Source organism: Vipera ursinii (genome assembly GCF_947247035.1).
Source record: "Vipera ursinii genome assembly, chromosome: 5".
Taxonomy (NCBI): domain Eukaryota; kingdom Metazoa; phylum Chordata; class Lepidosauria; order Squamata; family Viperidae; genus Vipera; species Vipera ursinii.
The window spans coordinates 76,683,471-76,697,570 of NC_139518.1; the positions used below are offsets into that span (position 1 = coordinate 76,683,471).

Genomic DNA, 14,100 nt, shown 5'->3' on the forward strand with positions numbered 1-14,100 from the left:
TTGCAAGATACAATGCTGCCTGAGGAAAGCACTGCCAAATACTTCACTCATAAAATCCTATACATATTTAAATACATATTTAAGTCCTCGACTTACAACAATTCATTCAGTAAACGTTTGAAGTTACAACAGGACAGGAAAAAGTGACACAATCATTTTTCAGACTTATGACCATTGCAGAATTGCCCAGTGGTCACCTGATCAAAATTTGGATGCTTGGCCCAGCATTATTTGATCCCCTTTTGCGATGGGGAAAGCCAGATTCACTTAACAACCGTGTTACTAACTTAACAACTGCAGCGATTCACTTAACAACTGTGGCAAGAGAGGTTGTAAATTGGGCCAAAATTCACTTAAAAATTTACTCACTTAACCACACAAATTTTGGTTTTAATTCTGGTTGTAAGTCAAGGACTAGCTGTAATTCACTGCACTGCTCCAAAAGCTGATCTAAACAAAACAAAATTTAGTGTCCTCGTATCTTGTAGATAATTGGGAAAATTGGATGTCTGCCTTTGTCAGTGTCAAAATCTCCGGTTTTGGGGAAATGGGGAAAATCAGCCATGCTCCATTATTCTTTTCAACAGTCTTCAATGATTTAGGATTTAGGATTTATTAAATTTATATGCCGCCCTTCTCTCTAAGGACTCAGGGCGACTCACAACAATAAAAATTAAGAGACATAAAATACAAAAATTAAAAAAGAATTAAACAATGAATATAAGAAATACGGGACAATTTAGCACAATAAAAAGCAAATTAAAAACCATGGTCAGTCCAGGCCCGCTTGTTGGAATAACCATGTCTTCAGGTCACGGCGGAAGGATCGAAGGTCAGGGGCCGTCTGCAGCTCCAGAGGCAGTTCATTCCAGAGGGTCGGCGCACCCACAGAGAAGGCTCTCCCCCTGGGGGTTGCCAGCTGGCATTGCCTGGCCGATGGAACCCTGAGGAGGCTGACTCTGTGGGAGCGTACCGGGCAATGGGCGGTTGACATTGGCAGCAGGTGGTCTCGCAAGTACCCCAGGCCTAAGCCATGTAGGGCTTTAAAGGTAATTACCAGCACCTTGAATCGCACCCAGAGGGCAACCGGAAGCCAATGCAGCTCGCACAAGAGAGGTGTAACAATGATGCCATTGTCCTTCCCATTTGGTTTTTTTTGGTCTTCTGGAAGCCATGATGTCTGAGGTTAAGGGAGCTAAGGAATATCGATAAGATCAGACTTCTGGAACAGAATCGTCATTGGCAATCAGGGATTCATATTCTGTAGTCCCCACAAAAGATTTGGTGCTTCCTGCAAAGGCTGAACGTTTTCCCCCCTTTTTTCCCATCAGGAATAAAATAATCTTTTGGAGAAATTCATAGAGGCTATTACTTTTATTTAATTATTTTTCATAAAAGGTAATCCTCAACTTACAGCAGTTTGGTTAGTGACCATTCAAAGTTACAATGGCCCTGAAAAAAAAGGGACCACTTTTCATGCTTACATGACCATTGCAGCATCCCCGGGGTCATGTGATTTACATTTGGGTGCTTGACAAGTGGTTCATATTTATGATGGTTGCAGTGACCCAGGGTCATGTGATCGACTTTCTGACAAGCCAGGTCAATGGGGGGAAGCCAGGTTCACTTAACAACCGTGTTACTAATTTAACAACTGCAGTGATTCGCTTAACACATGCGGCAATAAAAGTCGTAAAATGGGGCAAAACTCGCTGAACAAATTTCTCACTGAGCAACATAAATTTGGGCTCAATTTGGGTCGTATGTCAAGGACTACCTGTATTTAAATCCCTACTTTCCCCTAAGTAGAATGGAAGGTTTGCCATATTTCTTCATTTTTGTCCAAGAATGGTCACTTGACTCGACTCGAGGGTGTGCCCCCATGCCATTGCAAGTCAGGGTGCATAAAAATTAATATAGCCAGTTCAGATGACTTATCTTTCTCTCTATGTAAATTCTAAACAGTATTTTCATATACCTCAATTTTCATTCATCCCCATTTAATTCAACCATGTGCATAACATTTACTACTGCACAATGGAGTGAATTTAAGAGCAGCAAACCATTTGGCATAAGGCTCGTTTATTCTTAACCAAGTCAGCACTGAGCAACACAAATTAATGCATTCCTCGACTTATTACTGGAGCCCAATCCAAATTACTACAACTCTGTTCTGGAATGAAAGACTCTGTTTTCCTCACCTCTTAATGCATGCAGTATTTCTACATTTGTACTCCTAGAACTATTCTTTTCATACCCATCAGATGGTGGGTGCAAGGATGCAAAACCAGGAATTGGAAGGTTACCTAAGTGGACTGGCCATGTTTATATTAACCCCAAACACACATACATACCCTCCTTAATTGGCCCTACCTCTTCATGCTAGAATAAGTAAACTAGAATATCTGAAGCATTTTGCTGTGAGCCAGGATGCCCCAAATTCAGTTTTCATAAGCAGGCTTATACAAGCCCCTGTTCTCTTGTTTTCAGATCGTTTATCTGCAACACGGGGATGAAAACAGATTGGATTCAGACTTAGTCATGCTTAGATCAGTTCTATTAAAATCAAAGAGAAAGACATGATGAACACAAATCCCATTATTTCTACTAGGTTTACTCATTGAAAAGACTTATTTTGTATTGAAGTAAGGCTGTGTGATTTTCTGTACCAAAAATGTGTGAAGTATAAAGGTATAAATATCTGCGAGATTTTTTTTCTATTTGTTGTTGACTTTTAAGCTCATCACCAGAGGCTGTGTTTAGAGGAGCTCTGGAAACTTAAGATCTGGATAGAACTATTTTAGAGTATTAGCATTTCACTTAATTTATTTATGGACTTTGTTTCTAGAACAGTCCATGTGGTATTTTGTTGACTTTTCTTTTAAACCATTCTGTCAAATTGGAATGCATTCCAATGCTCAAATGTATCTTTAAAAAAATGTGTCTTAAAGCTGTTGGATTTTTAAAATCTCTTTAAATATCTTCAGTCTTTTAAAATATTTGTTGTGCTTTCTATACTTATCTTCCCAAGTTTAATTGGCCACATTGGTTTTTACATTATAATTATATAGTAATGATGCTATCATGTTTGTTTTTACTGTTGCCAAAGGTCCTTAACTGAATAAGTAATCTCAATTTCTCTCTCTTTTTCCTCTTGACAGAGGTTCATTTGAAGATTCTACAACCAGATTTTATACAGCTTGTGTGGTAGAAGCTTTTGCCTATTTGCATTCCAAAGGAATCATTTATAGGGACCTCAAGCCAGAAAACCTCATCCTAGATCACCGAGGTTATGCCAAATTGGTGAGTGGTGGCGATGTTTTCTTCCCAAACAGCAATTAAATATTACATCGCCCTGTAGTTTAAGCTCAGTTGCCTCTTCCATTGTAATAAAACGCCTTGCCTAACAGCCCTAAAACTGTACTCCTAGCCAAAAGGCAGTAGTCAGCTCTGCAATTCTGGGACAAATCAATTTATAAAAGGTTTAATGCAAACAGATTAATCTGGGAGCCAAATAAGCAAAAATGGACTTTTGTTTCTCTCCATAAAATGTCAGAAGTTTATTCCCTTCTGTTGTACCCTTCTGGTATGGGAGCAAGATTTTAATAAATTGAAGAAATAACTAAATATGATTCTAAGATTTATCCCACTATGACTTTAGCTTTTTAACAATTTCATTTATTTATATTTCAAGTGAAGTACTAATACCACTTTACAATGCCTTGGTAAGGCCACACCTGGAATACTGCATCCGGTTTTGGTCACCACGATGTAAAAAAGATGTCGAGACTCTAGAAAGGGTACAGAGAAGAGCAACAAAGATGATTAGGGGGCTGGAGGCTAAAACATATAAGGAACGGTTACTGGAATTGGGTATGTGTAGTTTAACGAAGAGAAGAGTGAGGGGTGACATGATAGCAGTGTTCCAATATCTAAGGGGCTGCCACAAAGAAGAGGGAGTCAAGCTATTCTCCAAAGCACCTGAAAGCAGGACAAGAAGCAACGGATGGAAACTGGTCAAGGAGAGAAGCAACCTAGAACTAAGGAGAAACTTCCTGACAGTTAGAACAATTAACCAGTGGAACAACCTGCCTCCAGAGGTGGTGAATGCTCCAACACTGGAGGTTTTTAAGAAGAGACTGGACAGCCATTTGCCTGAAATGGTATAAGGTTTCCTGCCTGAGCAGGGGGTTGGACTAGATGACCTCCAAGGTCCCTTCCAACTTATTATTATTATTGTTATTGTTATTTCATATTTCTAGACAGCCCAGCTCCTTCAAGGAGGGGCCCAGGGCAGTGTACAGTATAATCAGATTTAGTCTCTAAGTTATCCCATGTTAAAATGATTTGATTTCCTATTGGCCTTCATTTTTTTTAGGGGAACTTCATTTTAAAATGTTAATGTCAGGGTTTCAGAAATTCTAGACATGGGCCTTATTCAAACTGAATTTGAACTATAATCAAAGTTATGGGAAACTAGGAGTCAAAGGAGACCTTTACCTAAATTTTCCACATTCCCCAGATATATTTTTGTAGATGATGATGATGATATCCATTCAGTCATGCTCAACTCTTGGCGATTCTATGAGCCAAATCTCTTCAATCTTGCACTACTTCTTTGAATTGTTCTGTGTCTAGCTCACTGGTCTTCAAACTTGTCCCTTTTATGACTTGTGGACTTCAATTCCCAGAATTCCTCAGCCAGCGTGCCTGGCTGAGGAACTCTGGGAGTTGAAGTCCACGAGTCATAAAAGGGACAAGTTTGAAGACCCCTGCTCTAGCTGGTGTCAGCTTGGATAGTGTCCAGCCACCACTGTACACAGTCAGTTAATTCTGCCCTTTATGGTATAAACATGAGATTATATGATTTTTGTCTGCACAAGAATGTTGGCCATTTAGAGGAAATAGGAATAGTGTGATAGAATGCAGGAAGATGAAAAAGTAATAAGATCACAATCCTCCAAAAAAATAATAATAATCATAGCATCTGTGTTTCATCTGAATCAGATGAAGTTATAATTTGGCCTACAGGTGGCACTACATCATTTTGAGTTGCCATTTCTTGAGTTATGGAGATTGGGAATTGGAATTGCAGAAAAATATAATGGTGCTGAATACAATGTATGTGGTGGTGCCTGCTACTGATCTATATTATTTATATGGTTTAACACTTAGCTAATAACCAGCTAGAATACATAAGCTAATTATTAAAGAGCTGTACAGCTGAAAGGTTTAGATTACCTTTGTTAGATTGTTTTACCAAATGGAAATTGTTAATGCTTGTTTCTAAATCTTAACAGTGGAAATATGCTCCCCAAGGGCTTTCTTTGGTACTCTTCCTTTGAGAATTTTCTTGTCAAGCCTATTATTTAGATGTACTTGTGCTCATGAAGACTTGTGTTGTGACCATCTCTTTATATGTTGTGCCTGCCTAAGTGCTGTTAACTTTTTGTCTTCCTTGATGGGTGTGTGAACCTTCTTTCACAGGTCGATTTTGGTTTTGCAAAAAAAATAGGATTTGGAAAGAAAACATGGACTTTTTGTGGAACTCCAGAGTACGTAGCCCCAGAGATCATTCTGAACAAAGGTCACGACATTTCAGCAGACTACTGGTCACTGGGAATCTTAATGTATGAGCTCTTGACTGGCAGGTATGAGCATTGAATTGGACCTACATATAAAAATAGTTCAGCAAACTGGAGAATATTTCTGCTGTTGTCACTCTGATTAGAAGAGTTGGGATTCAGCGCTGGCATACACTATGACAAACAAAAATGGTGTTTAAAAACGTGCTGTGGAATTACTTATTACGATTTTGCAAGGATTCAAAACCTGCTTCCTAACAACTAAAAGTCTTTGGATGGCCACTATAAGAGGAAAGGGTATTGACGAGGAAAATTTGGTTTTTCTGGTCATTTCGTTCTAATTGGTGAATACTTCCCTGCCCCCATGCCAAATCAACCTGCATTCTTCTACCGGTACACCAAATCATTGAGTTCATGGTACCAGTTAGGCATATTTAAATTGATGCATGCATAAAAACTGAACTTCAGTCTGCAAGAAGGAACTTGAAACATCTCCCCAAAATATAAGGCAATCAAAACAAAATGGAAACATGCTAGAAAACAGCTAGATAACATTTTGAAATAACACATTTCTAAAGAAAAGTTAAGCAGAGTTTTTATTTCTTTAAAAAAAATATCACTGAAAACATTGGGATAGGAAGAATAAAAGGGAGCCAGTTTGGTCTAGTGCTTAAGGCACTAGGCTAGAAAGTAAAAAACTGTGAGTTCAAATTCCGCCTTAGCCATGAAAGTCAGCTGACTGAGCTTGGACCAGTTACTAACTCTCAGCCCCAACTCACCTCCAGGGTTTCTGTTGTGGAGAAATTAAGGAGGAAGGTGTGCTGGGATATGTTTGCCGCCTTGAGTTATTTGTTAAATTAATAAAGATGGGATATAAATAATCAAATAAATTAAAGATTTCTGAATGTAATATTTTAGAGGCTGCTAGCTGAACCACACTGGAGTCTATATTTCAGAACTGGAATATTATCTCTGATAACATTCTATTCAGATCACTCTCACTTCAGAAGTGAAGGCAGGAGGACTCAGTGGCGAACCTATAAGGAATATAAATTCCAAATAAGTTTGTGTGTGAGAAAGCGTAATGACTTGCTATTTTGGATGTTATCATTATGATAATGCCACTTAAAATTAAGAAAATACCAATATGCTTCCTTTCTTAAAGTTAGAAACATAATATAAAAATAAGTCAGAGCTGCTTAATTTCAAGAAATTCAATCAGTGAAAGATATAGCATAATTTTATATGCAGTTGAAGAGAGAGGCCAGCAAGTGGTAGATTTAAATCATTCTTTTGTAAAAAAAATCCTTTCAAAATCAAAATACTGCTTTCAATAGGAATTATTACCTACTTCACGGAATAACACTAACAAAAATCTTTAAACACTTAGAAATGGTATACACTCTAGTAGATAATAATAATAGTACTACCTGTAGTAAATATACTTGAAAGATTGAGGGCAAAAGAAGAAGGGAACGACAGAGAATGAGGTGGCTGGATGGAGTCACTGAAGCAGTAGGCGTGAGCTTAAATGGACTCCAGAAGATGGTGGAGGACAGGAAGGCCTGGAGGAGTGTTGTCCATGGGGTCGCGATGGGTCAGATATGACTTCGCAATTAACAACAATAGTAATAGATCCTTATACTTGTGCCAATCTGTGCATCTTCTAAGGTCTTTAAATTACTTTGGAATTTAGCCATTAGATATGTCCATCACAAAAGATAAGCCTTGATTTACAACAGTTTGCTTAGTGATAGTTCAAAGTTACAACTGACTGAAAAAAATGACTTATGATCATTTTTCACAAAAAAACCCGCTGAAGCATCCTCATAGTCATGTGATCAAAATTCCATTGCTTGGCAACTGACTCATATTTATGACGGTTACAGTGTCCTGGAGTCATGTGATCACCTTTTGCAGCTTTCTGACAATCAAAGTCAATGGTGAAGCCAGATTCACTTAACAACCATGTTACTAACTGAACAGTTGCAATGATTCATTTAACAACTGTGGCAAGAAAGGTTGTAAAATGGGGAAAAACTCACTTAACAACTGTCTCTCTTAGCAACAGAAATTTTGGCCTCAATTGTGGTTGTAAGTCAAGGATAATGAAATATTGTAAGAACAAAATACATTATTGTAAATGAGTGTTCAGCTCAGTTTAATTCTTACAGGATGAACTGCAATAATTCCCGATCATGCCTAAATATAAGTTTTCCCAATATTTTGCATATGAATTTCCATAAGCATTTTGGGTAAAATAATAGTACAAGGCTTATTACCAAGCTACTGTGTATGAAATATTCCAGAAAAATGTAAAATGTTATAATCTCTGAGCAATGGTTAATAGTCTCTCAGACTGAGGGTTCCAGATTTTTCTCAATCTTGGCAAATTTAAGATGGGTGGAATTTAATCTCCAACATTCATGAATTAAAGTTCTCAGGTTGAGAAACAATAGTCTAAGTGATGAAGATAGGAAATAGTTTAGGAAAGCGGGATGCACAGTATATCCCAAATTTGGAATCTAATCTGCCCCTTTCAACCTTGAAAACCTTTTTTTTAAAAATAGCACTCAAGGACAGAAAAGCATAAAAGTACACTCTAAGATAAGTGTAACTGCATATCTGTATAATCTGAGTCCCATTTATTTGCCATTTGTGACCTTTATGATAATTGGCCAAACACTAAAACTTTGGTTTTCTGATAGTTTATTGATAGCCTTTATTCTATATTCTGATAAAAGCAGTGTCCTAAGTGATTTTCTTATTCTTACCTTTGATATAGACATAATAACTAAATAAGCAGCATATAATAATGCTTAAATCACACAATCATCCAAAGTAAGCTAAAACAGATTTCAGCTTATTTGCAAAAAAATAAATACATATGTTACTAGATTTTAATTAGCATTTTTATTCTTTTTTCTATAGTCCACCTTTCTCAGGCCCAGATCCCATGAAAACATATAACGTCATACTAAGGGGGATTGACATGATTGAATTTCCAAAGAAGATTGCAAAAAATGCTGCTAACTTAATTAAAAAACTATGCAGGTAAATTCTTTATATGTGTTAGTAATCTCTCAAACAAAATAGTGTGTGTGTGTACACAACTCTATTTTTTAATGATTCTTGTTAATTAAGGTCATTGATTTTGATATTTTGTTTTCATTCTTTATTACTGTCATTCTTAGCCATTGTAAGCCACACACACACACACACACACACACAAATACCCTCACACAAATATGAACAACTCTATTTTTAATGGTTCCTGTCAGTGCTTTTTTTGTAAAAGAAAAAGGTGCCGGAACTCACACATGTCATACAAACCACCTTGCCTACCCTACAAGGTTCCATCCAAAAAAGGTGCCGGAACTCCGTTCTGAGCGTTCTATGAGAAAAAAAGCCCTGGTTCCTGTTAATTAAGTTCATTGATTTTGATATTTTGTTTTCATTTTTTATTACTGTCATTCTTAGCCATATATATATATATATATATATATATATATATATATATATTTGTTTTCTGAGGTTTTCGCGGGTGCCTGTATGTGGATCCTTGGTTTTTCGGGTTTTTCCCCGCGTAGAACTTAAGGTGTAGGTGCAACGTTTCGACGAAATCCCATCCGTCATCATCAGGCTAGTGGTTTCTGCTTCCTTCTTCTGGGAGAAGTATGTGGCTGTTTGTTTTTCTTTTTTAAACTGCCAGAGGGGGTGTGTTCTGTGAGTGGAAGTGTGCACACATAATCCCCACCCAATCAGCACACTTCCACTCACAGAACACACCCCCTCTGGCAGTTTAAAAAAGAAAAACAAACAGCCACATACTTCTCCCAGAAGAAGGAAGCAGAAACCACTAGCCTGATGATGACGGATGGGATTTCGTCGAAACGTTGCACCTACACCTTAAGTTCTACGCGGGGAAAAACCCGAAAAACCAAGGATCCATATATATATATATATATATATATATATATATATATATATATATATATATATGCATTTTGTAATATAAACACACACACACACATATACCAGAAAAAGCTTTGATTTCCAACTTTCTTTTATAACTTTTTTCTTGTTCTTTTATTTTTAAACAGGGACAACCCATCAGAAAGATTAGGTAACTTGAAAAATGGAGTCAAGGATATTCAAAAGCACAAGTAGGTATATTTCAGAAAAAAGTAATCCTCTGTTTAAATCCATCAATACATTAGGTATATTTTTGCACAGAAGAAAAACTGAAAGAAATTAGAGTATCACAATCCAATACCTGCAATTTTTTCACCAAAAATTTGAGTAATATAAGACAGCTGTGCAGAATGTATCTGCATATATTCTGAGCAGAGTGGGCTTCAGCTTGGTATCATAATTTCTAACCTGGATGTGCTAACCATCTATGCAACATTAAAGATTTTGCAATGAGAATAAATGAAAAACCTTCAAGGTCAATTAGAATCAGGTAGCACCCAAAGTCAACAATATAATGATATAATATAATAACAGGACATTTCAGCAACATAATAAATAAAATTGCTAAAGAAGCCCATCAGCAATTCCTGTTTAACATAATACAATATCAACAGGAAGCAGGTTAAATGTAAATCCGGTTACAGATATCAAAAAGTCAGATCTTTGAAATGTGGAAAGATATTCATTAGCTTTTTTATTTTTTACATGTTTGAAGAAAACAGATAGCCAATATCACAGTATCTGTCCATCTGCTTCAACATCTGGGAATCTCATGTAATTTAATAGACTTATTCTATTATTATTATTTTTTATCACAAATTAGGCATCTGTGTCTGGACAGATCCTTGATTCAGAATTTTCTCTAGAAAATTCTTGATACCATCATAACTGCCACAATCAGGATAAAATTATGTGTTCCACAAATTTGCTGTCCCCCCAAGTATTAAGTAAGAGGGTTTCAGAAATGTAAATTTTGTAATGTTTAATGTTAGGCTACTTGGTCTTGCTTGCAATGGTAGCTGAGTCATATAAATTTCCTTGAATTTTATCTTTCTTGTGTCTTTAGGTGGTTTGAAGGCTTTAACTGGGAAGGTTTAAGAAAAGGTACATTGACACCTCCTATTATACCAAGTGTGAGTATAGCTGTATTACTTGTTAAAATCTATATGTTGGAATCATAACTTAAGAAAGTTGCTAATAAACCTATTGGAAAAACAAGCAGGAGCTCTGATCCAAAACATAGAAAAGTGATCTTATCTTACGTTGACATTTCCACGTATGCAGACTTCCGCTTGACTTCATTTTCAGAGACATGCAGTAAGAGTGTATCTGAAGATCTCTTCTGACAATGAATCAGTGATGAAGCTTACAGTAAAATACAAATATTTAGGTTGAAATTTATTTTAATGAAATCACTACACCTTTGTTACTGAAAACGTCTTTGTTCTTCTTCCAACTTACATTGCCTCAGTTATTCTTTTCATGTCTTCTATCATTCCGTCAGTTTCTAAATGTCATGTTAGATCACAAACTGTTGTATTCAATTGACAGCTTATCATACTTTTTCCAAATTGGCATAAGTAAGTAGGATGCTGCCTTTCTTTTTCAAAGTAGATGACTTTCTAGTTTGACTTGAAGCCTACAAATCATGCAACAGTTGTCTTAATTTCCATGCAGAGCTATGTTGATGCTAACAGTAAATATCAGTATCAATACTGATAATAGGGTCCTAAAAATACAGTTGAAAGCAGGGATGGGAGAAAAGACCTATTCTTAACTGTAGCTTAGGTGTTTTCCCTTTGTTTCCACTAAATTTGTAAAAAAAAAATGAAGATCAAGTGACATTCTGTTAAACATGAATTGTATACATGGATTTAAAAACATCTATTTCTATATCAAACATAACTCTTTTTAGCAGAAAGAAGTCATGCTTTGAGAATACTGTATACGACAGACAATTACTGAAAAATAGTCCTGTTAGATAAATACAAAGGGCAGCCCTCTTGTAATTGAGGTCTGTATAAATTATTATTATGAGAGCTATGGTCATTCTAATTATTGTTTTCCCCGAAAATAAGACCTGGTCTTATTTTTTATTTTTTATTTTGCCTTCAAAAGAGGCACCAGGTCTTATTTTCAAGGGAGTGTCTTTCACCCATCTCACGGCAACAGCATCAACAGCCCCACCCATCCGGGCCCACTTCTGTGGCCAAAGGAGCAGCTTCATTCTGCAGCTGAGAATGTAGCTCTGGCCTGCATTTCACCATCAGAGGCCTTCTGAAAAGGCCTCTGCAGCCAAGAACCAAACTACGGATTGAATCCATATCTCAGTTCTTGGCTGCAGGGGCCTTCTGGAAAGGCCTCTGATGGCAAAATGCAGGCCGGAGCTCCATTGTCAGCTGCAGAATGAAGCTGTTTCTTCAGCCGCACCCTTCCCCTAGCTTGACTTTTAGGCATGTGCCTAGCCCCAAAACTAGGTCTTATTTTCGGGGTAGGGCTTATATTAGGCCCCCTTTCCCCCCCCCCCCAAAAAAAAATCAAGGGCTTATTTTTGGGGTAGGTCTTATTTTTGGGGAAACATGGCAATCTTGGGTTAAATTGTGGTGGCGATTAATGTGTTTGCTTGTCTTTGAATACACATTACTTTGCTACAATTTGCTGTACTTAGTTTAATTTTCCACATATTATTTGAATTTTACTACTTATGAAATAAATATTTCCTATCAGATTTGAATTTATACCCATAGTGAATGCAATTTAAAATATTTGACTTTTCTGATTTATTTTCACACATTCACCATGAAATTCTTGAATTCCTTTACCCTGTGTTTCAACTAATACATAGAAAAGTATATAATACATAGGAACCTGTAACTTATGTATATTTTCCCCAATAACATTTACATGTTCAAAAGTAACTAATTCTGTTTGAATGAATGTACATTTCAATCTATTTAGGAATCATGAAGTTCATTTTTCTGAAGATAGTAAGTTTTTGTCTGTCATTCGTTATATCATTGTGACCCCCAAGCAATGACAATTTTCAGGAACAGCACAAGATTTAATTGATTTTGGAGGAGAGAGAATACTTGTGTTGTCTTTATTGTATTGGCTTTTAATCACTGGTGCTACTATGAAAAAAATTACATTATTCCTAGGAGACATACAGTACAAATACAGATATTACTGGAACACTCTTATCATATCATATTACTTACACCTTGTTAATTTTTAATATTTTGAGTTCACTTTTCTAAAATATAAAATATATTTTATACTTATTATTTTAAGTTTAAATTAACCAATAGCAGCTTATTCTAATTTATTAGATTTCTTTATAAGTCTTTCATGTTCTTGCAAACAGATTTCTCCGAAGTCAAATGATATACAAAAGCACTTGACATTTACATAATGAACTACCATATTTAATTCAATAAATATGAGATCATATGGTATCAAGTTAAATGGAAAACATCAACAATTTGTTTTCTCACTTTCTAAACTTTTGTTGACTTTTTATCTGTCATATGTGACAATAAACAAACATAGACTTTTTAGATGTGGACAAAGGCAACAGTTTCTTTCTCCTCTGTCATTGCTTACATGCCTTTTCTAAACAGTTCTACACCAATTCTGTTTTTCACACGTAACCTGCCATGCATCTGCATTAAATCCCAGCTTTGTAGATCAGTTCAAAGGGCTGTCGGTGTCATTAAGAAATCTTTACATTATTTTGTCAAACTCTCCATTCTAGTTAGAAAATATTAGGAATCCAAAGCCATTCATCTGAAGGTTGCTTCAAAATTACTTTCTAAATGTACAATCACCCTGCCTTAACCATAAAAATTTATGGGGTATCCATTATACCCTTTCATCTTTTCCCATCACTTTTTTTTCATTATTTTTGTTCTGAACAATGTATTTTGCATAGAAACACCCTTCTTCTTCGTCTTCTTTAACTCCTCTTTTACCACTTTGGGTGTCAAGGAAGTAGAAGCATCCGAATCCATGATATTCCCATTCACAGAATATTTTTAACAGTACTACATAGAACAATATTATAAATGAAAACGGCAGAATCCTACGTTTCTGAACTGTCTCTAACTCTTACCAGGCCAACATGAATTCACAAAGTGGTATAAAGAGCTCATAGCTGAAATCAGAAAATTGTTTAAAGATTCCAAATGCAACAACTAACACTACCAATAGTTTAATTTCCTTCATTGGACAGGTTGCATCTCCAACTGACACAAGCAATTTTGATAGCTTCCCTGAGGACAACGATGAACCACCACCTGATGACAACTCAGGATGGGACATAGACTTTTAATGTTTTTCTCTTACCTGCTTCTGCCTTGCTGAAGACAGCTTCCTGAGACATGGCTGCCAGCAGACCTGAAAGATTTGGGAAGGATTCATGCTCGGGGTCACCATGATGCCTTGATTGATGCTGCTACAGTAATTACAGTGGCATTAGGACTTCTTGTTTAGATGACAATAGTGCTCTTCACATGTTTTCTGTTTGAATTTAACACAGCAG

General features: G+C 36.3%; 1 protein-coding gene across 2 annotated transcripts in view; it reads left to right on the forward strand.

Annotated features, from left to right (window-relative positions):
* PRKG1 (protein kinase cGMP-dependent 1) overlaps positions 1-13,890 on the forward strand; it is a gene marked incomplete at both ends in the record, with an annotated part of 850,316 nt that extends 836,426 nt beyond the window's left edge. For both annotated transcript variants that reach the window (XM_083364786.1, XM_083364785.1), the window contains 6 exons: positions 3,162-3,303; positions 5,488-5,651; positions 8,517-8,639; positions 9,689-9,751; positions 10,627-10,693; positions 13,792-13,890. In XM_083364786.1, coding sequence (XP_083220912.1) covers positions 3,162-3,303; positions 5,488-5,651; positions 8,517-8,639; positions 9,689-9,751; positions 10,627-10,693; positions 13,792-13,890 — 658 coding nt within the window. The remainder of the gene's footprint in view (positions 1-3,161; positions 3,304-5,487; positions 5,652-8,516; positions 8,640-9,688; positions 9,752-10,626; positions 10,694-13,791) is intronic.
* Between the last annotated feature and the right edge of the window lie 210 nt (positions 13,891-14,100).